The 23713-nt window shown below is 36.1% G+C and overlaps 1 protein-coding gene across 1 annotated transcript; it reads left to right on the forward strand.

Annotated features, from left to right (window-relative positions):
• Positions 1-1617: 1617 nt before the first annotated feature.
• Positions 1618-23579, forward strand: TRPV3 (transient receptor potential cation channel subfamily V member 3). Its single transcript, XM_013196474.3, has 18 exons — positions 1618-1720; positions 5865-5987; positions 9281-9385; positions 11058-11141; positions 12193-12350; positions 13024-13200; positions 13406-13546; positions 13989-14269; positions 14998-15174; positions 16222-16380; positions 16831-16932; positions 17477-17550; positions 18482-18647; positions 19199-19265; positions 19649-19920; positions 20717-20829; positions 21520-21590; positions 22499-23579. Exons 2-18 carry the CDS (start codon positions 5869-5871, stop codon positions 22591-22593), a joined length of 2361 nt encoding a protein of 786 aa, XP_013051928.1. The 5' UTR covers positions 1618-1720; positions 5865-5868; the 3' UTR covers positions 22594-23579.
• Positions 23580-23713: the final 134 nt, after the last annotated feature.

Below are 23713 nucleotides of genomic sequence, written 5' to 3' on the forward strand. Positions count from 1 at the left end.
AGTTCAAAGTACTGCTTGCTGCCAAACAAATTTCTCTCCATAGCAAAGAATTTTTTAACTGCTCTTCTACTGTGGTTTATAGGAGAGTTAAAGCAGAGAGTCCTTAAATGCACCCTCACCCAGATTTAATCTGACTTTGCCTATTTTCACATGCAGTGCTCCAGCTCAGAGTGACTTCAATTAAACAGTCTCTTGTAGTTTATGTGGAGAACTAAGCCAATGTTCTCCCAGGCAAGATTAAATGCCAGTATTCAGTCCTTATTCCAGGTGGTTAGACAAGCAGCTAAGAGTCCATCAAAGCAACTGACTCTAGACTGCAGCATATTAGCTTAGGCAGTCATTTGACAAGGCGTGAACAACTTTACCCAGTGCAGGGTTTGGAATATATCATCATAAATTTGTGTCAGGCAAAGCTGGATTTGTGCTCAGCTCATCCAACCAATGCTCTCCTAATGCCAAATCAAACTGGCGTAGGCATGGCCCTTTTCACCATGCTGTTCTGTGGAAGCTGATTCATTACCAGAAACATCCTAAAGGTATTTTATGTTTGTATTTCCAAATTCTCTATCCATTACCTACCAAAAAAAAAAAAAAAAAGAAACACAAAAAAAATACACTTGACTCTTTCTTACCTTATTTACAGCTGGAGAAAGATTTCTGGTTTTCTGGCCTGCACAGTTCCCCTTGAACTCACACCTTTTAATCAAGTAAAGGAAAGAGGAGCTCTATATTAATCTCTTTGGCCTCACTGCAAAGACATACAAATTTTAAGTGTACTATTTCTGGTGATAATGGAAATATTCTATTAGGAGAGCAGAAGAACTTATGGTTACTCTTCTGGCATGTCCCAAAAAAGGAATCTGCATTAACCATTGCTCAACAGCTCATAACTAGCAAAGCTGAAAAACGCCATTCCCTGTTCGCATAGCAAAAAGTAACACTAGCACTGTTTATGTGAAACGCCTGTTTGTATCCTCACAGACCCTAAGGGTACACATTCATCAGAAAATATGCAGATAGGGAAAGATCTAAACACACCCACCATGTTTTCACTGACATTATCGCTATGAAAGTATAGTATTTTCTAAGCCCATTTCTACTTTTTCAAAGTGATAGCAAAAATGTTTGCTTTCTGGAGCACTTAGCAGGATTGTTTTCTCATTTTTGCTTTGTGCTTTCTGAATAGTTCCATAATATGTAATAAACTAAGCATGACATTAAGGGATGTCATTTACAACCCAAATGCATGTGCATAACCATTTTCTTTTGAATACAGTATGTAAACTGCAGAGCACTGTGATCGTTTGAGATATTCTACTGCTACTATTAAGTCATCTGTAAGCGACTCAGCTTTAGTAATATTTCAGTATATAATTATTGCGTGTGTGTGTGTCATCCCACTTTGGCAGCTATGAAGTAAAGAGTTTGTTGTCTAGCAAGTTTCTCTCTGCTGCCTAATTTCAGATGTAACAAACCCTGTAAGGCTGCAGTACTCCAGTGCTGTACTTATCTGTGCTTTCCAACAGCTGAGCAAACCGGATGACTGAAGAAGGGTGTTTTTGCGTTTTTAGGATAGTTTTGAGCTTGAATATAGTTTTACTCGTTTGGCAGATCAGTCTCTTTGGATGGTGTCGAAGCGTCAGTGGGCCCTAAACCTGAACTTCATTCGTACCATTCGGAGCTGCCTTCTTTATACTGAAATGCAAGTTTTGTAAACAGGGTAAGTTCTCTGAGAGCTTCTGTGGGTGTTTGGTGTAGGTGTGATGCTTTTGTGGAGAATGAAATCTGCTAAACTATCTTCACTGAATATATCTTTCAACTGGAGAATACTTTTCTATTGTGCTTGTTGCTGTTTTTCAAATTTATAAATCAGTCTTTCTCCCAAGATGTGCCACATGAACTCCTCAGGCATTCAGAAGTTATGAAATATGTAGTTAACTTCATTTATACTTCTCGGCTTGATGCATTGTGATACTTCCTAATTTCTGTGGTAAGGGGATCCAAAATGTACTGACATGCAGGCTAACCTTAAAAAGCATTTTCATCTCCTACTGAAAGGTTCAATCACTGTAGTGATTGTCAAAAGCAGAATAGCTGGCTGAGCAGAATAGTCTTTATTTCAGCTCACTAAAATTTCTTCTTTTTATTAAATTTGGAGATAAGCAGGTAAATAATTTTAAAGGACTTTCCACACAGAAGAACATCGTTTTTCACAGAGACTTTTAAAATTCCTGTTAGGTAAAACCTTCATAGGAAAAGAAAAAAATTCTCACCAAGAAGAAAATGACTTTTTCATAGTGCCTGAGGTTTACTACAGCCCCTCAAAAGTTAGAAAATCTTACAGAAAGGTGAATCTCTTTTTATCAAGTGTGATTTCTGCTGATCGGATTTATATACCATAAATAGTGCACAAAATTCAAAATGGACTTTTACTACAGTTCCTCTGGGAAAGGGGATTTCTTTTTATGAGGTAGTAAGAATTATTTCGTAGGTGCTAGAAAGCATCATGGTCTGTGCTGTGGATGTTTGAAGGGTCCTGTGAATGAAACAGCTGTTGGTAATCACTTCCTCTCCTCTGCCCCTAAGGAAGAAGAGACCTTTGTGCCATGATAGCACAGATAAATGTTTCTTTTTATTTGTACAATTCTCTTTTTAGCCACTGTGTTTATACTGTCATTGATCTATAGAGATACTAATATGTATGATTTTTCTTTGTCTCAGGTAAGCACAAGGTGAGTCTGTGATAGCACGTAACATACTGTAAAAGTGGCAGAGTCCCATTCATCATTACAGATGAATGTCCTTTCCATATCCCCACCACACTTGAGGTGATGTACCAAGTCCTCAGTGTTCTCAGAATACTCCCCAAAATAATTTTTAATACTAAAATTAACATGGTATTTTTGTCTCACTGCCCACTTCAAATAAACCGCTTCTTTGACAGCCTGTAAGCAACAATTAACCAGATAATGAAAAAAAAAAGTTACAACAAAAGATGACATTCTGTATCAGGTTACGCAGGCTACAATATTTATTATCTGACCTTCTCCAGACTGTTGCACTGTTTTTCTCCGTACCTCGTAGATTACATAAAATGGTAGTGCACAGGAAGATGATGATGAAAGCAGTTGGTCATTAAACTAACAAGACAGAGGGAGGGAAGAAGCTGATAAGCATAAAAAAGCTCTATTAACTTTCATGAGATTTGCATGAGTATAGCTAAAACAGGAACTGAGTTCTGTAGGACATACTGTCAAAAGCCCAGGCTCAGTTTTCATCTAGACATGCAATTAATCGTGATTAAAAATGAGAAGCAGACGCTACTTCAGCACTGTAGCAAGGTACTTCTGCCATTGTGCCTGCAGTTATTTACTTGTGCGTACTGTGACATCTCATTTAAAATAGTCTCTGTGGCTGAGAGTCAAATCTTAGATGTGCCTTTGAAAGCAGTAGTCCATGTGTTCAAAAATGAACCTTTCCTCTTTTCCTCCCTAAATTGTTTCATTAAATCACTGATGGTTCAGTAGTCTTTCATCACCTAAATAAACTTCAGTGCTACCTTTGACTATTTTCACCTCTCTTAAATGATGTTTGTTGCCTGCTCTCAAGTCATTGCTAAAATGTCTGCAGTGAAAATTAGCTGCAGGTGGGGCTTTTGTATTGTTCCCCCTGTAGATGGGCCATGCAGAAATGTGGTGCTATATCTGAGCAGCTCTAGCATTGCTCACAAATCAAAGGCTCTTCCCTGTGTCCATTGTGTTTTACAGGTTTTAACTTTGGCCTTTATTTTCTCCAGCTCTTGCAACCGCTCCCTCTGACCCCTGTAACTTTGACATGTGCCAGCTGTGTCCCTCTCAACTTGGCATCACATTTTGCTGACACATTTTTTGACCTACTGGTCTGTTTCCAACTATTCTTTTCCTATGAAGTCGCTGCTTTTGTAAAGCTGTTTAGTGCCCATCTCCATCTTATTGTAGTCCCCTATAATTGATTTATGTCAAATACCACATTTGCCTCTTCCTCCGGATGGGAAATGTCTTTACTGTGCTCATAAACTGCTATGTATTCTAAAATCACTTGGTAAGAAGTAAATCGCAGAATTATGTATGAACTAAGCACAACAGTAACTTGCTTTAGCTGTGCTAAGATAAAATGTTTATCTGCCTATTAACTCATACAACATGTGTCTGAAAACTGTATGAACCACATTTTCAAAGGCATGGACAAAACTTTTTTCCTACTTCAAATATGTAATACCCAAGTTCAGTTTTTCTGTTCACTAATTGTGGTGAAAGCTACCATTTCCTTTGTATGCAAGTGTACTAAGTAAATCAAATTTGTCCTTTATAAATTATTTCTATGAATACTGCGATATGAGTTCTTAGGACATGCATCTAAGTGGCATATTTCTGAGTTGCACTGGTATGATATTACATCTGTCTTGTAAACATGTCTACCAGTGGTAGAAAACACAAAATTTTATTTTCAATATTGTTTTTTACGCCAACCCTTTCAAGTTAGGCAGTACTTTCCAATATTTCAGATTTCTTCTCTGTTTGAGTTAGTGAAAAGAAATAACAACTGCACTTCCATGTGTTTGGGCCTTATAAAGTCTCAGTTCTCTGTATTTGGGATGGAAAATGTCCTATATGTAAACATCTATCATATATACATTAACGGATTTATATTCAAATATTTGATATGCCTGTCTCCTTTTTCACACTAGGTGTCATGTCTTTTCAAACATGCTTCACAATCTGCTTTCTGTATCTTGAGACAGAAGTAGAAAGTTTGTATGTACATTTGTCACGTTATGGGAAATGGATGTAGGAAAGGAAAAACATGTAGTTCTTTTTGTTCAATCCTGCATGCAATTGATTTTTATAAAATCTTTGGGTATGGAGGACACTCCCCTGATTTGCTTGGGAATGGAACCATGACCTCACAAAACTTACTGTTTCTACATTCAGTGAATTTTAAAGGATCCTAAATTCACCTTTTTTGCTTTCAGGTTATCGTTGGTGATTTAAAATGATGCCCTTGAGTATTATGTTGAGAAACAGGAAGATAATTATTCTTCATTAATTACAGAATTCATGTTATGAGCGTTTATAAGCAGATAACATGCATTAACATCTGTTTATGTTATGTGCTGGTGATCGTTTTCATACAGCAGAGTCATAACTTTTTTTTTTCCCCAAAGAAATGTTGAGAAATGTTGACAGCAAACAAAAGTCCTCAATGTCATCCATGTGACCATTTGTTTAGCTGAGTTCAGGCTGTGTACAGTATTTAGAGTCTGACTGCTGCTTCTGCTGTTCTCATGCATTCAAAAATTTCAGGGCTTTTTCTGTGTTCACTACCCTTCATGTACGAAACCTCCCTTCCCACATTGTACCTGCTGCACAGATCTTTCTGAAATTTGCCACTTTTCTGAAGTTACATTCTTTAAGAACTGACTACTTAGAATAACTGTAAATATGCACACATTTTAGGGCAACTTACGAAAGCCAAAGAGAACATTGTGCTCTTTGCATTTCTCTATATAAGATACACTGGCATTGTGACTGACAAACACCCTTCAGTTTAATTTGGGCACATACTTGAAGTTTCAGTTCTCCTGGATTTATGGTGTGGATTTTCCACTTGTAATGGAACTTCTCCTAGAATGTAATTTAATCAGTCTTGACTATAACCCTCCAGCCTTGACACATAAAATAACATGTATGTGCCTAATAACTGAAAAATGAAAAAATACTAAGAGTTGCATGTTCACATGTAAAGAGATTGTAAACAGGTGATTTCGTCACTATACTTTCTTGAAATGTACAAGTGTTAAGTAACTGTGATTCTATCTACTGCAGAAATATGATTAAAGATAACAAAGAAATTGTTCCACTAATGGGCAAGAAAACAAATCCATCTGGTATTCCCCCTTCAAACCAGCAAGAGAAAAAGCCAACTGAGAGCACTCCCACAAAGAAAAGGTAGGACTCTCGCTCACTCTAAAACATTACAACTCCCTGTTATATCTACTATAGTAGATATTTGCACTGCAGTGTCACTAACATCTTTATTCATGCTACATATATGGATGAGATAGACCTGATAAACAGAAGATGCCTTCAAAAAATGGTGTGCTTATACTGTTTGTAAGTGGAAGAGTATCCCGCTTACTTAGATGTATAATGTGTTCACCCTGATGGGACAAATACGTAACCCCTATCCTAGAGACATCAGACTCAAGCACCAGCCTAAGTTAGTGTCTCCTATCAGCTAGGCTTTCTGCATCCAATCTATATACCTGTATAAACGTACGAGATTGTGGTCTATTAATGGTCCGCAGTTCAATAGGAGAATGTAAAGTGATCACATGGCAGGGTACACCAGGTTTCATATAAAAGATGCTGGCCTGAAAAAAAGTGACATTTCAAATTTTACATCACATGAGAATGTAAAAGATTATGGGGAGACAGAGGTGGAATTAAAGAATAAGGGCTGGGTAGAGCAGGAGGTTTAGGAAATCCTATTACAAACAGAAACCTGAATTCACTCTATTTTTCATAATTCTGATTAATGAGATTTCTTACTTATTTTATAAAATATTCACTTTAATTCATATTTTATGCTAGAGAATTAATACAATGATTAAGGGTTTGAATTTAATATGAATAGAGAAATAGAAGCAGTAATTCATCCATGATACTATGTTATTGAAATTACCTAAGTTACTGTAGACTGAGGATGGATTTTCATTCATAAACTTTTCACTCTGTGGCTAATTACTAGCTATTATAGTAATTTTTGAACCTCTGAAGGCCTAGGCAATTGTGGCTGTTCTGACATTTATAATTTCTTAATAATCAGAGGAATCACTTTCTACAGAAAAGGTGTCGTAAGTTATTTGAGACCCACTGCCTGGGTGGCCCAATTTCTCGTCCTGTCATTAAATTTAAAAAGAGAAGCTCTTCATTTGAATTGCTGCACTTTGCTTGTAGAATGGGGAGATGAGGTATCTGAACAGCTTGCAATACACCTAGTACTCAAAAAATGGGCAATTCCATGCAAGATTTATAGTTAAAACAAATACTGGCAAGCAGTGGCAAATACTACCCTTCACTTAGTTAATCTCCTATCTCCCATTTGGTTTTGTGGCATCAGTAACAGTAACCTTGGGGGTTTTGCCATCTCTTTACCAGCAGCTCAGGGTGTGACCACCAACATTCCTGTAGTATAAGGAATGAAGATCACGTGAATTTTAATGCAGTGGTTTAACGTGTTCCATTAATTACATGTTTCCATGCTGCTGTACTTCTATTGCTTCAAAATGCTTCCTTCTGGTATACTGTGCCACTAAGCAGCTAGTGCATTTCCATGGGTAGCATTTCTCATTTGGCAAATGTATTGGCCATGTGTACTTTATGAAAAGACAGTGACTTCCCCTCTTGAAGCTGCTGGTATTTGGGTGGACTGGCAGTATGTAATTAAGCACAGGAAAACCAACAGGCATGCTGGGGAGGAGTGCTGCCAACGTTGTCAGAGCCTGATTATGTTTGTGGGCAGTGTTCCTGACAGTATGCACCATGGCCACGTAAGCACTTGGTTATTTTTTTGCGTGGTGGTTTTTGTTCTCCCTCCCCTTCCCCCCATGTTATCCCCACATAACCCACATGCCAGTATAGGTTAGGTATGTCAGCCTCCAAAACAGGGCCTACTTCATAGCTGTTGTATAGCTTTTGGTTGCACATGAACACACTCCTGGGAGAGACATCAGCCTGTAGCACACCATCTCCTCCTGGTGCTGAGCCAAGTGCAGGTGGGATGGTCCAGCTAAGCCTGAAGTGCAGCACTTCTGGCTTTCTGTAGATTCACTGTAGCCTCCAACAGCTGGTGGGACAGATCCTGCACATCATAGCCAGGGAATGCAAAAGCAGGATGAACCCATGGTGTTTTCACCCCTTCTTAGTCTCTCTGCCAAGATCCCGGTGAAACAACAGTGATTTACAGCAGCTGCGAATCTGGTGAGTGTGGTAGAAGTGATGGCAATGGTCCTGTTTCTGTCTAGGTTTTTTCCTGTACTCTGAAGAGTACTCTATGCCTAGATAATTTCAGGGACACTGTCATGCTAGACAAAAGTGGCACATCTTGAATGTTAAAAGGTCATATAAGTTTAAACACCTACACATAGTGAATTAACACTGGGATCCCCAAGACATTGGAAAATGATATGAACTAGGGCCATTATTAGATCGTGCTATTTTTAGCAGATATCAATGGGTTGTTCAGTAGCGTCCTAATAACATACTGCATTTTAGCATCAGTATGTGTACTTTGATTCAACAGGATTCTTTGGGGGAGATGCAGTTAAATGAAAGGAAGAAATACCCTAGGGACTAAACCACAAATATTAGGTGAATTGGAGATATTTTTCAGGTGACTACTGGAACATTTTAGATATGTAAGACAGTTTCTGAATGAGAAGCCTTGTGGGAGTCACTACGTTCACCACTGAAACTCCTCTGTCTTAGATGAAATGTAGTGTGGATTAATGAGATCTAGTAATAACAACCCATTGACTTTGCCTCCCAACTCCGTAGGCTTTTAAAAGGCTAAATATTCCAATTCTTCTCATATTCGCTTTTCTGTGTTGTTTCAAATTTCATTTCTTTTTCCTATAAATAGTTATTCATTAGCTAGACATTGTTAAATGTCATGCATTGACTGGCAAGATTCAGTTCTGGAGGGTGAAAATGTCTTATGTCATTAAACATGTGACCTTTCAAACTTTCTGATTTAATGTTTATCACTGCTGATGGGTTTGGAATGATCTATTTTGATGGCTCCTGGCTGGAGAGATAGGGGCTGCAGTAGAAGAGCGAGCATATTCACATGTCTGTGTGTGTATGCATATATGTATGTCTGTTCAATAAATGTATGGCATTGCATTTAGCCCTTTGCACAGAAGTCAGATGCAAGGCTGTTTTTAGGCTGATGGTGTAGTTGCTTAGACATGTCAGGACCTGATGCCATGCCTCCTAAAAATATCTTGGGATCTTTTGCCCATCTGCCAGCATGTAAGTATCGGACGCTGCCTAAATGTTGGAGTCTGGGATCCTCCCAGGCAAAAGTAGACAAGCCTCTTTCCATCATCTTATTAGATATAATGCCAGCAAATTTAAACTGTCAGCATTGTCCCTGGCATTTACATGTACTACTTTGTTTATTTTATGGTTCAGTTTGCTTTTTTTAACTAATATTTTTAATGCAATGTGTTCAACAGTTCACACTTCTTTCTGGAGATCGATGGTTTTGAAAGCAATGCAACTCCAAATAACACATCTCCCCCTGTGTTTTCAAAACCAATGGATTCAAATATTCGTCCATGGTAAGTTATAGATGCATATGCATTAGTCATATTGCAAATATATCTATTTTATTTTCAGCAGCTACTCCATACTTCTGCTTATACTTCAGAGCTAAAATTTCACATGGCTTTTCATAGATTTTGGTCACGTCAAAGACAGATCTCCATTGGAGGTCAGTTGTTGCTAGATAATTTATCTTTATCTACTGCTATCATTTACAGCAAATAAATCAGGCCTCAAATTTGAATTAATTTAAAATCAATACTATCTTCTTTTTTTTTCTAAGCCCCTTATTTGGGATATGTTAGTACAAATGCCATACACACCTTTGTGTGTTTTCTGCTAGGTGAAAACCACAGTTTAATTTAGCAAACCACATTCCCAGCTCTGTGTGCTAATATCCTTGCTCTGTTGCTCATTAACTACCAAACAACATGAAGATACTGAGTCTGAGATATTTAAGGCAGCCATTTATGCTGAGTGAATAGAGAAAAAATATGACTGGGTAGAGTGCACCAAATTTTTAAAAATTTGAGTGGTACTAAAAGCCAGTGATTATGAATGAGGGAAAATGCATCAAATTTAGCATAAGCTCAGAATTAGCATAAGCTCAGAATTATCAAATGTTTTTGTGTTTGATGGATATCTGGTCAGCTTTTTGGAATTAGCTGACCATTTTATTTTGGTTTCAAAGGAAAGGTATCAAAGTTTCTGCCTCTCATTCAGGGACAAACCTGCACAAGACACACATATGCTTTGTCACCGGATTCCTCACGGTTTTCTGCAGAGAAGTGATGGACTGAATAAGAATGGACTCTGAGCGACCACCTTTGTTTCAAATAAATATCTGCAGTGCAATGTTAAATGCTTGCATTTTTGTCTGTACATCCACTTTCTCAATAGCTAATAGTTTAGTCTCCCGAAGTTATTAACTGGTGATAGTTCATCAAATCTGAACATTATAGAAAACAAAATTACAAGTGAAAAAAAATTGCCATCAATTCATTTTTAAGTCAGATCTGCCTTTAGGAATGTCTGGAAATGGCATAAGTAATTACGAAATACTAATGGCACTGAGATCCTTTAAATTTATTACCTAAATATGTATTTAGAGCCCAGTCTTCGATTTCTTTTAGCTGAGGCTTCCGTCTCAGTCAGCTGCAAAATGTTCTTGAGTTGCCTACAGTGTACTGCGTAGTAAATGTTTAAATCACTTTCATTGTTTGTTTGCAACCCATACTGATTTAACACTTGTTTTGTGTCAGATGACAAATTAAGGATGTGAAAAGGAAGAATGTAAGCTTCAAGGTGCAGCACTCAGGATGTTGCATAATGAGCACTGAACATTAAAAAAAAAAAAAAAAGAAAAAATCTCCCACAGATCTATAATGAAATAACATAGTAAAATAACATAGTAAAACGTATGAAATAACATAATAAAACACAAAACATGTGGCTTTCCTAAGGATTTTTTAAAATATAATAAAATCCTTTGGGTCTCATCCTTCTTACCACTCATTTGAAAATATACAAGGGAGATAAAATGATAAAATTAATGTCAGTGTCAAATTAGATTAATTTCAGTTCTACTCTAGATACTGCTTCCTAGTATTAACTGATTCTTCCTGCAGTTTGGGAAAATGTCTTCCAATATCTTGTTGACTTAGCAGTTATGCTTTTTGTTTTCTGCAGTGCATCTGGAAATGGGGAAGATATGGATTCCCCACAGTCTCTTCAGGATGACGTGACTGAATATAGCCCTAACGTAGACAGTTGGTGAGTAGTACATTTTCTACAGATTAAGTCTATCATAGGGTAGATATCACCAATTTTGTTTGACATTTTTCAGAAATAAGATACCTATGCCTTTCTTAATCTTCAATAATTAAACTTTGAAATGAACAACTCTTAACTTCTGCTTTTCTCAAATCTCATATTATGTACGAGGATTCTTCATATATAATTTCTGTTTCATAGATAACAGCACAGGATCCAAACCCTTATGTACAAAAAGGCATGAGAAAATGCCCAGAAATCAGTATTGTTTAGCAAGCATACAATGTACAATGTATTTTTCCTTCAAAAGCCAACTCTCATGAGCCAGAAAATATTTCTTTTACAGGTGAAACACTGCCCTCTATTTCAATCAGTATTAAGAAATCTTTGTTAGCCTGATGGAATGAACGAAATGTACTTTCTTAACACTTCTGAGGACTAGTAATTCTGGTAACTAATCTCACTGTGAAGAGAAGATACATAGCTGATGCATTAATGAGGCTTCCAAAGGAAATCAGCTGGGAGTATTTACGACTGGGGGTTAAGTATTAAATCATTCCAGAGTAACGTATGACCAGGAAAGTTGTGTAAGAAGATGTGAGATTAAAAACAATCTTCTGCTGTGAGTGGGATGGGTGCAGCTGGAGTGCAGCATCAGATAACTTCAGGCACTGAAGTCATAAAGTTGTAGACAGGTCAGAGAAGCACAGAGGGGAGTAATACTGAAGACACTATAAAGACAAGTGGAAAGAACCACATTCATTAGTATTTCTCAGCCTTTGTTTTAGAAAAATGGACAAACTAACAAAAATGCAAAACAAAATCACTTGAAAAATGTACATTGTCATTATAAAAAAGCTCTCAATAGCCACTTCTCTGCAAATAAGCAATCTACAGAAACATAGATCTATGCCAAGTTATATATATGGGAATAGGGCCAGTATATGTAGTCTGGTGTAAGTAATTGCATTTCTTCTTCCTCTTGTGCAGAAAATAAAATAAACCCAAGTAAACTGATTCAGCAATTTCATTATTATTTTTGATAATTCAGTGCTAACATATCACAAGGTCCTGAGCAGACGAGTGCCCGGAAGAAGTTGAAAAGATACATATTTCGAGCAGTATCTGAGGGGAATGTAGAAGAATTGCAAGGTCTGCTTGCAGAGCTGAAGGAAAGATCAAATGCATGTACAAACATGACTGTGCCAGGTAAGCAGTGGAGTTACCTGAAGGAATACTGATACCACTTCTGGCAGCATATATATAGTCTAAAACTAGGAAATGCAGCAGCTACTTGCAAGTGAATTTGAAGTCACTTGTTTTCAATTAAATATGTGCCATTTCTTATTTCTAAATGAAAGATTAAGATACTCAAAAAGCTACCTCCTTGCTGCCTCTGAGGCAACACTGGAGAATATTTGGCCACTGTTTATGATATGCTGAGGGTCTATCTGCACTGTATTCCCAGAGCCGTACCTAAGTTAGCCTTTTGCAGTATGAGACTCAAAGCTGATGTCTCTATCACCCTGTAGTCAGTCTAATTGCAGTATAGAGAGGGTTTGTGATGTATATGTTAGCATGGCAGAGTGGGTAGGGAAGTTACAAAAGGGTTTGGGGTTTGTCTGGATTTACCATGGCAGTGGGATATCTGAAAAAGAAACCAAATACACTGGCTACCTTATTAATCAGTACCACATCTCTGAATGTATCATCTCACAAAGCAGCTGAAATAGAGAGTGAACTAGGAGTAATTGCTTGCTGAATAATATCATATATATCCCCCAGGTCCCACCCCAAATAAACAAAAGGTTAGAATTATTTTTCTTCCACTTAATAAATAATGAAGCCTAACATGATCTAATCTCAAAATTTATTCTTGCAGATTATCTGATGAAAAAATTCACAGCTTCAGATACTGGCAAAACGTGTCTGATGAAAGCTCTACTGAACATCAACCAAAACACAAATGAGATTGTGAATATGCTACTCTCCTTTGCAGAAGAAAATGGTATTTTGGAGAGGTTTATCAATGCAGCATACACAGAAGAGGCATATAAAGGTACTGCCATCTGATACCAATTCAGGCATATGGTTAAATATACTATCAATAAATGTAATGTTTTCTTCCAACATTCTAAGAATGATTTAAATTCCTGAAACAACTTTGATTCATTGTTACTGGTGCTGTCTGTTGTGAAACATCATTAATGTTTCATAATGTGCTTAAGAGACTTCACACTAAATACCTGCGTCTGCTGTTTCAGGCCAGACAGCTCTAAATATTGCCATTGAAAGAAGACAATATGAAATCACTCAGAGCCTTATAGAAAAAGGAGCTGATGTCAATGCTCATGCCCAGGGTATTTTCTTTAATCCCAAACATAAGCATGAAGGCTTTTATTTTGGTAAGTAGAAACGTGATCTCTCTCCAAAGGGCAGGAAGGAATACCCAAACAAGTAAGACAGTATGGAAGATGGGCTAGTGTGGATCATTATTATTAGCTAAACCTACATTAAGAAAGTCACATCACAAGATATAAAAACATCACAGTACCTTATGTAAAGTAACTTGCCAGAGTACAATGTATTATAAACCCTCAGAAATACTTGTAAAACAATTATTAAATGCTGAATAGCAAATAAAACGGCACAGATTTGAATCTGAAGATTTTCTCCAAATAATGTTTTCATGCAAATTAAGTTTTTCTAAACCAAGAGCCAAATTAAAAATAATCAATATTTAAATGTGCTTTCAAATACAAAGATTCTTAGTACAGTCAATCCTATAATACAATTTTAATTCTAATAATAAAACATGAACAGATGTTACATTTTATAATTTTGTAGGTGAAACTGCACTGGCTTTAGCTGCATGTACCAATCAACCAGACATAATTCAGCTGTTAATGGACAATACCAGGACTAATATTACTTCTCAGGATTCCAGAGGAAACAATATCTTGCATGCATTAGTTACTGTTGCAGAGGACTTTAAAACTCAGAATGACTTTGTAATCAGAATGTATGATATGATTTTGTTGAAAAGTAAAGACAGAAATTTGGAAACAGCAAGGAACAAGGATGGTTTGACACCACTACAATTAGCTGCAAAAACTGGGAAATTAGAGGTAAGTATTAGTTCAGTAGTATCTAAGAGAAACTAAGTATAGAGAGAGTCAAGGCCAACCAAGTACTCAGACATTAGTGCTCTAGCATATAGTTTTACATGCTGGTTATGCTGTACTATATATCAGTAGCATTCAGTGAGACAATTTTGTTCAAAATAAAAGCAAAAATTTCTATTGCAATGTTGCTTCTGCTCTTCAAGGCTTTCCTCTGACAACACATTTCTGTATCCATGCTATTTAAAAACAGCCTTGCAAACCTTTCTATTGTACTGAAACTCAGAGGTATTGCATTTATTACAAAACTACTATTATACAATATAAAATCTTCGTATAATTTCAGAAGACTCACTAGTACTGCTCTGTTAGGCTGCTGTGGAATTTGGCCCCCATGTATCATCTGTGTTGTGGTAAAGAGTTGACAATGGGTTAATTTAGAAATTAATTGATTAAGTTAAGGGAAATGTGAACTCATGGAAAATTGTGCTTTCATCCTGTAGAAAAATCTCTCTGATAGAAAAGCCAGAGGCATTAAAATACTATATTTATTTCCTGGAGGTCTGTAACCTCTAACATCACTTATTAAATGATGGAATTACAAATATATTGAATTGCAATACTCTAGCAAATGTAACAGTTATAAGGTATGGGTTTTGGCAAGTATATCAGTGTGCTTTCTCCTTTCCCATGAAGAATGCAGCTGCTTACAAATGATTCTGTTAATGTTTTAGATTCTGAAATACATCCTGAGCAGAGAGATAAGAGATAAGCCTAACAGGAGCCTGTCAAGAAAATTCACAGACTGGGCTTATGGTCCCGTTCAGTCTTCTCTTTACGATCTGACAGAACTAGATACCACCACGGACAATTCAGTATTGGAGATTATTGTTTATAATACGAATATTGGTGTAAGTTGTCTATTACTAAAATTCATATATTTTCTAGCAGTATACTCATTTCAGGTGTGTTAGCCTACACATTTGACTGAAGAACTTGTAAAACAGTAAATAATAACTTCTGCTTCTTAGTTTTGTATTGGGAGCAAGGTTAATTTTATATCTCTGTAGACTCTCAGCTGTAAGTGAATACGGACTCAGATCCTTAAACTTTGGCTAAGTATTTTGGGAGTGTTTCTTTTTTCTACATTTGAAGCATGGTCAGACCAAAACTAGTATAATTCCTCCATGGTTTGGTCACTGGCAGCTGCCTAAGAAAGCTCTTGAGAACAGGGCAAGCAAACAGCAATGCATTCACAGGATACTCCACCTGTCCTCAGCAAATTGCATCTCATCAGGTTTTGGAGGCAGGGGTGATGTTTTCTGTTCTGTGCCCTGATGAAATGCTTAGCACCCATAAAAGCCTGTGGACAGGAGTTCCCTGTCTTTACTAACACCATTATTGCTGTGCTACTGTTTCTTTTCATGGCGTATAAAGTGTTCTTAGGCTGTCAGAACAACACCCTATTTTGTCCTATTAATACAATTACTACAATTAACTTATGTATTGTATACAGATGTTCTAAAAGAAGGTGCTATTAACAGTCATGGAAGCCATAGGGTTGTATATTTACTTAATAAAAACTTTACCTTACATACATGTATTTTAGGCATCTAGGGTAGAACCTTATCACAGAATTTTAGCTTTTCAAAGCCAGAATTTGACATTTGCTAAATAAAAAAACTGTCATAAAGCTTCTGTACGAAGCAAGTGCAGAAGGTCACACTACAGTTTTATCACAATCACGGTTTACCAAAGCATGGCAGGTTGTCACAGCTTGAATTGGAGTTGGCCCATTGTATCTAGTAAATTTAGGGTCTGACATATATATTTGAGTACAGATGTGTTTCTAGATCAGCAAGATACTGAATGAAATTTATAAAATACATACCTGAAATCATCTGAGTTTCCTTACAGGTGGAAAGTTCAAATCTTAATTGTTTGTTTATTTTCTACAGAATCGTCATGAAATGCTGACTTTGGAGCCTCTGAATTCACTGCTGCGAATGAAATGGAAGAAGTTTGCACGACACATGTTTTTTATGTCATGTTGTTTTTATTTCCTATACAATGTAACACTGACGTTAGTTTCCTACCACAGACCTAATGAAAATGAAGTGAGTACAGTAACTTAACAAACTTTACTGCTTTAAAATGCAATAGTACTTCCTGATCTGTTTTTAAAATGCTGCTGAGTCCAAAAAAACCACCAAAACCAGATATCAGATTATCTGGCTACAGTGAGACCAGGTTCTCCCAGATCAGGTCTTTGCATCTGGAAGGAAGAGACGTAACAGAGGAAATAATCATATTTGCGTTTTGTGAAAGTGACCCAAAAGCCACATAATACAAAGACGGGTAGTTAAGTTTCTAAAAGTGTGGGGAGGGGTTTTACTTTTCTTTTAAGAAACCTCTGCTATTCCCTGTAAATCCACCATGAATTAAACTCTCAGTGTAATGGCTGAAACTGGGTATCCAGAGAGCTTAAATACATGAAGCTTCCGGTTACTTTGCCTTTTACCCTTCAGATATGGAACTCAGTCTTTCATTTTGGACCTATCTTGCAGGCTCCACCTTACCCACTAGCTCTAACACGTGGTGTGGGATGGCTGCAGTTATCAGGACAGGTGATGGTTATGTTAGGAGCAATATTTTTAGCCATAAAAGAGGTAAGACTTTTAAATAACAAATACATAACAAAGTAGGTAAAGAACTTGTCTAGATTTATGAATATGCTGATGATTTGTGTAAGGTCTAAAAGTATTCAGCAGAATACATCATTCATTCTGAATGACCCTGGATATTTATTTGAATATGACTGTATTGCTCTGTGTGTAAATATGTGAGGGGTTCTCCTTCGGAATTCTTAAGACAAAGAGATTTTATATTTATATAACACTAATGTTGTCTAATTACTGGGATTAAGTACAGTGTTGAATTAGAACCTATAAAGAAAAAAGCAGGGCATAATTTTTACCATATATTATAAGTAATTAAAAACAGTATCTAGTTGTTAAATTATGCCAAAGATGATAGAAATTGAGACTCTGCTGTTACAGCCCCGTAAAATATTTTTAATTCTAGAAGCTATCATCGTGTCTTATCAATAGATTTTTAGAAGACCAACTTCAAATGCATGATTTTTAAAAAAATGATTTTGAGCCCTGCTTTTTCTTACTACCATTTCTGTATTATATTTATCTGTTTACATAGAGTGTAGCCATCTTTCTGCTTAGGCCGTCAGACCTGCAGTCAATTCTCTCAGATGCGTGGTTCCACTTTGCATTGTAAGTCTGTCATGCATATATTTTATACTCTCTATGTAATACTTATCTATCCTTTGGTCACAGAGAATGATTCCTGGAGCAGATGCTCAATTTTCTTTAGATTATTAGTTTTCAGAGGGGTGGATGTAATCTTCCATACAGCTTTTCTGTATTCACACACTAGTGCTTTCACTGATCAATAACAATACTGGGCGTTGATGTGTACAGGCTGTATTTTTCCCCAAAGTACAGACTGTCTTTATCTCCTCCAGATGCTGTATCTCTTCATGCTGTATATAGAGAAATGTGTTAAGAAATCTTTTTAATGAACCAGATCTAGTTTTTAACTCCTCCAGGAAGGAAAAATAGTATAAAACTGGTTCACCTGGCTGATGGGAGTATCCCATCAGCTGGTCTTGATCACAGACGATTCCCTCTCCTTTCTAGAATAAGATTGTGTGATCAATAAAAAGAGGTGTCTTAACTATACTTTTCTTTCTCTTTCTACAATCATGCTAATATCAATCTTGTGCTTCCAAGGATCTGGTCTATACCCTATCAGAGTGCATCACATGTTCTCTTAGTGTCTTCCTTGCAGAGAGTTTCATAGAAACATTTTATTAGACTAGAGCTTTAATTAAGCTGCTTCAAGAGATGGTATTAGGAATTCCTAATATCTTGTCAGCAAAATCAATTGGCCAGCTATTCTGGGGAGAAGGGTTTACTTAAATTAAGCTTTAATAAACATAACCATGATATATTAATATACTTACACTTTCTTAAGTCATCTATTTTATTGTTAAATTATATAGGTTATGTTCATAATGGGGAATGGAATGCAATAAGAAATTAGAATTCAAGCATAAGAAACAAGTCATTTTCATATTTTTCCATGATGCTGTTGGTTTTGTTCTAGTAATTTCCCTTTTACATACATGTGTTTTTTTAACAGTTTTATACAAGCTTTGCTTGTGATCTTCTCTGTCTTTTTGTACTTGTTTTCCTACAAAGAACACCTCGTGTGTCTTGTTTTGGCAATGGCCCTAGGATGGGCTAATATGCTCTATTTCACCAGAGGTTTCCAGTCCATGGGAATATACAGTGTTATGATTCAAAAGGCAAGTATTGGTTTGTGTTTGTTTTTGTTGTTGTTGTTTGTTTGTTTTCTTATCAGCCTTGTTACAGTGATTGCTTATCTATACAATCCTAATGAAGCATGTTCAACAGTTTGGATGTATTTTATAATTCATATTGAAATTTCTTATTTTTGCATTCTGCTGAAATAATGTATATAATCTACTGTGTAACTTCAATAGCAGAGACTACCTAGAATCTTAAAAGTAAGATTTTATTTTGTTAAATATGCAAGTAATTTGTGTTTGTGATTTTCAAATAAAAGAGTTCTGTTATTTAATTGCATCATAGGTTTAATGCCTATATTGTGCAGTTACAGTCACCATTAGAAGTACACAACGTACCAGGCTCTTACTTGCAAGATTAAAAATATATCAGACCTAAGTCTTCTCTTTCCACTGAGGCTACAATCAGTTTGCTTAATGAAAACAATCTGATACTTCAGTGTGTACTGCACATGTATGCTGGCAGAATATATAAGCATAAAACTAGTTCTCAATTTTAATTCCTGATAAATATTTAATTTAATTTTTAGGTCATCCTGCAAGATGTGATAAAATTTTTAGTTGTCTATATCGTGTTTTTGCTGGGATTTGGCGTAGGTAAATATTACTGGAGAAAAGCACTGATGCTCCGTGTGAGTAAAAATTTTGGCATTATTATGAATAAGAACCCTATTGTCATGGTGAGAGCTCATGTTGGGGTTTCTTCTGGACATTAAAAAGCCAAGTTTAGAGATTTAAAGTCTACCTAGAAACTATCCGAACAGATAAGTAATTTGGCTTTTGCTCAATTGCTTGCAATTTCATTTGCATATGGGCACTTTCTGTTTCCTTTTGGTAATCTGTCATGTAGCTGCTGGTGCATATGTTGCTGGGCAGCTGTAGCTCTTTATTATGCAGTGCTTTTTGAATTCTTCAGGATAAAATGTGATGTATAAATAAAGCATTATTGTGATTAAAATTTTCTCATGCTTTTTCCTCAGCTCTTGCTGCATTGATTGAAACTTGCCAAAACGGCAGTGAGTGCCATTCCAACAGCAGTCTGGGACCTGTTCTGATGGATCTTTTTAAGCTCACTCTAGGACTGGGTGATCTAGAGATCCAGCAAAATTCAAAGTATCCTGTGCTATTTCTTCTGCTCCTCATAACTTATGTTGTGTTGACTTTTGTTCTTCTCTTGAACATGCTTATTGCATTAATGGGAGAAACAGTGGAAGATATTTCTAAAGAGAGTGAGCACATCTGGAAACTCCAGGTTTGTTTGTGAGTTAGCTTGCTTAATGAAGAATTGATGCATTGGCCAAAATCTTCTAAGCTGTATCTGTGGTCACTTATTGTGCTGATAGAAGGGGGGCAGGTATTGACAATGAGAATCTCCATTTGCATATGTGTACAAAAAATGGAAATATGTATGTTTAGTATAAGGATATCCTGATAACTTCAGAATTAATAGCTATCCTAAAGGTGATCTTATGGCTTGAATTTTCAATCCCACGTGCTGTCACGTAGCTTTGTGACTTTCATTCCTATAGGTACGTCACCAGGAAGGTGTGTTTCACTATCTGCCCAGAAATCTGTAACACAGCATACTTTGCTGTTTCATCCCTTGAACTTGCACAATGCATGAGTTCACTCTGATTTCTCATATTTCACCTAAGCATGCTTTCTGAGTCCCAGACTGTAATCACGAATGCAGTCAGAATTAGGACTGGAGTTGCTTTCAGTGATGGGCAGCATCCCACTGAAGGATATATAGCCCTATGGCAGAGTGTTGGTATGAAGGTATTGGTGTTAAACCCTAACCACTGAGTCTACTTTGAGCGTGCCTTCTGAGCTGGGTCTAACTAGAGGAAGTTGTGGACTACCTAATTGCATATGCCAAATAACAAGTGGCATTCCATATTATTTACTACTGCTGATGTCTGTATCAATTATAGATGGTGGATGGAAGGGTATAACATGTTGTAATGAAAGATCGAGCTCAAAAACTGCATATGCAGACATTTCTGAATATAGTTAACCGTACTGATGTTACCATTTATTGTTAATAGCGAGCTAGAACCATTTTGGAATTTGAAAAATTCTTACCAAAATCTTTGAGGAAAAAATTCCAACTGGGAGAACGGTGTAAAGTGGCTGAAAATGACACGAGGGTGTGCTTAAGGTAAAGCAAAGTTAGAATATTGTGCTGTTGATTATGCTCTGTATCTCTCTTCAAGGTTATTTCTCTTCAAAAGACTGAAATATTTTATACATCTGTACAAAATACCTTCTGCTTTTAATACATAGCTTTTTATGAGAAGAAATAGTAAATACATTAACTGTACAAAAACCCCATTTGGGTTTTTCAGTTGTGGTCTATTGCTTAAGAAAAGGGAAGATACATAAGTTTTTCGTGTAGACAATGTTTTGTAAGAAAACCGATTTTCAACCTCAGATATGTTTTTAATGTAGAAGTGTCAGATTTGCTTGCAGGAGATATCATTTTTGTCATAATCACCTTTGAATGTTAACTTAAAAGTAATTATATTTAGAATTAATTGCTAATTGATATGATTAGCATATTGAAGAAAATGTTTCTATGCTGTTTTATGAAAAACACGCAAATATTTAATGGGAGTTTCAAGACTATACTCATAACGTATGGAATTACAAAATAGTCTGAATATCATTCCCATCTACATACAATGCGTAACGCTGCAAAAGACATTCAGCCTTTTAGTGTTAGTAAGGCAGGTGTTGATGGTAAACCATGGCAATCCCAAGACGGAATGAGGAAATAAAAGGGGAAGTGCAGCTATGTAGCTAGGACAGAATGCATGCTAATAACATAATTTATATACAATATAAACAGGATTAATGAAGTGAGATGGACCGAGTGGAAAACGCATGTTTCATTTATTAATGAAGATCCAGGGCCAACAGGTACTGCTGAATTTTACACCGCCGTATTTGTGAAATCTTTTTTTCCTTAGAAATGCCTTGATGTAGTTTTATACCTTTAAAAATATAAACTTGTGTAACCTAGATATTCAAAAACTCTGTTTACTGCTAGGGAAACTCATGGCTAGTATGGTAGGGGTGTTAAATTATTTTTAAAAATTTGGAGAGAGGTTTGGTTACAACTCTCATTATTTATGCCTTGGTACTGAAACATGGTGATGTTACCATATTTATTTTTCTCTAAGCAGTTACATTTGATCTAAGTTTTACATTTTCTTAAGGTATTTGAGTGGTATAAGAGTGAAGAACTTTTAAACAGACAGAATATTTTTTGTTCTGAAACAGCTGTCACAAACTACATTAATTTCCTCTTTGAATAGTTACAGATAGCATTGCAAAATTTAGCAAGAAATCAGACTGATTCTACCTAACAATACAGTAGTTTGCTATGTTTTAGCCCTAGAACATTCATGTTTGTTTTGCGATATACATTGGATGACAAGTGGCTCCTTGTAAATGTTAACCAGGAAATTCAAGATACCAATCTGCTGACAGTGTTGGAACTGTAATAGAGAAATGACCTAACTTTGAGGTGTCAGATGTCCTTCTGGGAACAAACATCAGAGTGTATGATAAGGGCATGTGAGGATCTGAGAGATTCGTTTTGCAGTTTGTTCTTCAGTCAATTAACATTTGTATTGCTTAGTAGAATGATCTCAGCAACAATGAAAAGGGGCAGACAGAAAACTTTGTATAAGATATGGTAGCAAACTGACAACTTACTATTTAAATAAATGCATGTTAAAAAAAAAAATAGTTGTGCAAAAATTTGGTCTTGCATGTACAGTTTCTACCATATCCTGTTTTGTTTATAATGCACTTTTTTGCAGATCCAAGCAAAGTTCAAGATAATTCAAGAACTAATAGCAAAACAACCCTGAATACGTTTGAAGAAATGGATGATTTGCCTGAAACTTCTGTTTAGTTGTTCTGTATTTCATATGTGGATATTTTGGAGGTTGAAAGCATCAGAAGCTGATGTTGAAAGCTTTTTATATATTTTATAATATTTTGGACAGCTGTAACCAGCTGGAACACAAACTTTCAGTGACGTGGTCTGATGACTTTAACCCGTTTAATCAGTGCAGCTAAGCTGAAATAAAATGGACTATTTCACTGGTTCAGTTTTGAGCCTCTTAAAAACCATTGCTGTCCAAGTTTGTGTGCCTATCCAAACTTGGACCTAGACTGTGTACTGGTTAAAAAAAAGGTCAAATGTGAGATATTTCTTCCTTTTGTGGAAAACTGAGATCTTTGTGATCCCAGTCTGATATCTTTTGTTTTCAAATCTTTAACTCATGAGAAACATATTGTATTCTGAAAAAACTTAAGTTCTTGTCATGGAGAAAAGAAAGGCATTTCAATTTTGAAGACTACTAAATGAAGAATGTTATTTTGAAATAACAATGTTCTGGAAACATTTGAAGCTTTTGTATTGACTGTCAGTGTTACTGAAAGCTTTATCCCACAATTTGGAGAAAGCCTCAAGTGGAAAAATAGCCCCTTCGGGTCTCATTAGCTTTGTGATCTGTTTTCCTGTGTATAATACCTAGGGTACAAATGTGGTCTTTATTCATGTGGATCATATGTGGATTTTTATTCATTATTTATATACGTGCTTTCCCATAAAATAATAGGGCAGAAACACAATTCACAATGGAGAATTTCTGAGTTTGTTCAAGTCACAATGTCTTTATTTTTCCTGTTTCTACTTGGCTTTTCCATACTGGTGAATCTTGCTATCACATTGGAAGTTTTCAGGTTTAATTAAATTAATTTCTACATTCAACGACTTCAGAAAGATGAAAGTCAATATTTCTTCCCAAAGAAACAAAATAAGTTAAATGCAATATAATCGCAGACTTTAATTTTTTAATTTTTATTTTTTTAATTCAGAGGCCTCTGTAATACATTTCCATAGCACTTTTTATTTCATTACTTGTGATGACCTAGTACTATAAATCATATTTTTTATTTTTCTATTTGTGTATGTATAAAAAGAAATACTTGTCCTGTGTACCTTTAGATTTCAATTATTACAATAT

The sequence above is a fragment of the Anser cygnoides genome, chromosome 18 (assembly GCF_040182565.1).
Source record: "Anser cygnoides isolate HZ-2024a breed goose chromosome 18, Taihu_goose_T2T_genome, whole genome shotgun sequence".
NCBI classification, from domain to species: domain Eukaryota; kingdom Metazoa; phylum Chordata; class Aves; order Anseriformes; family Anatidae; genus Anser; species Anser cygnoides.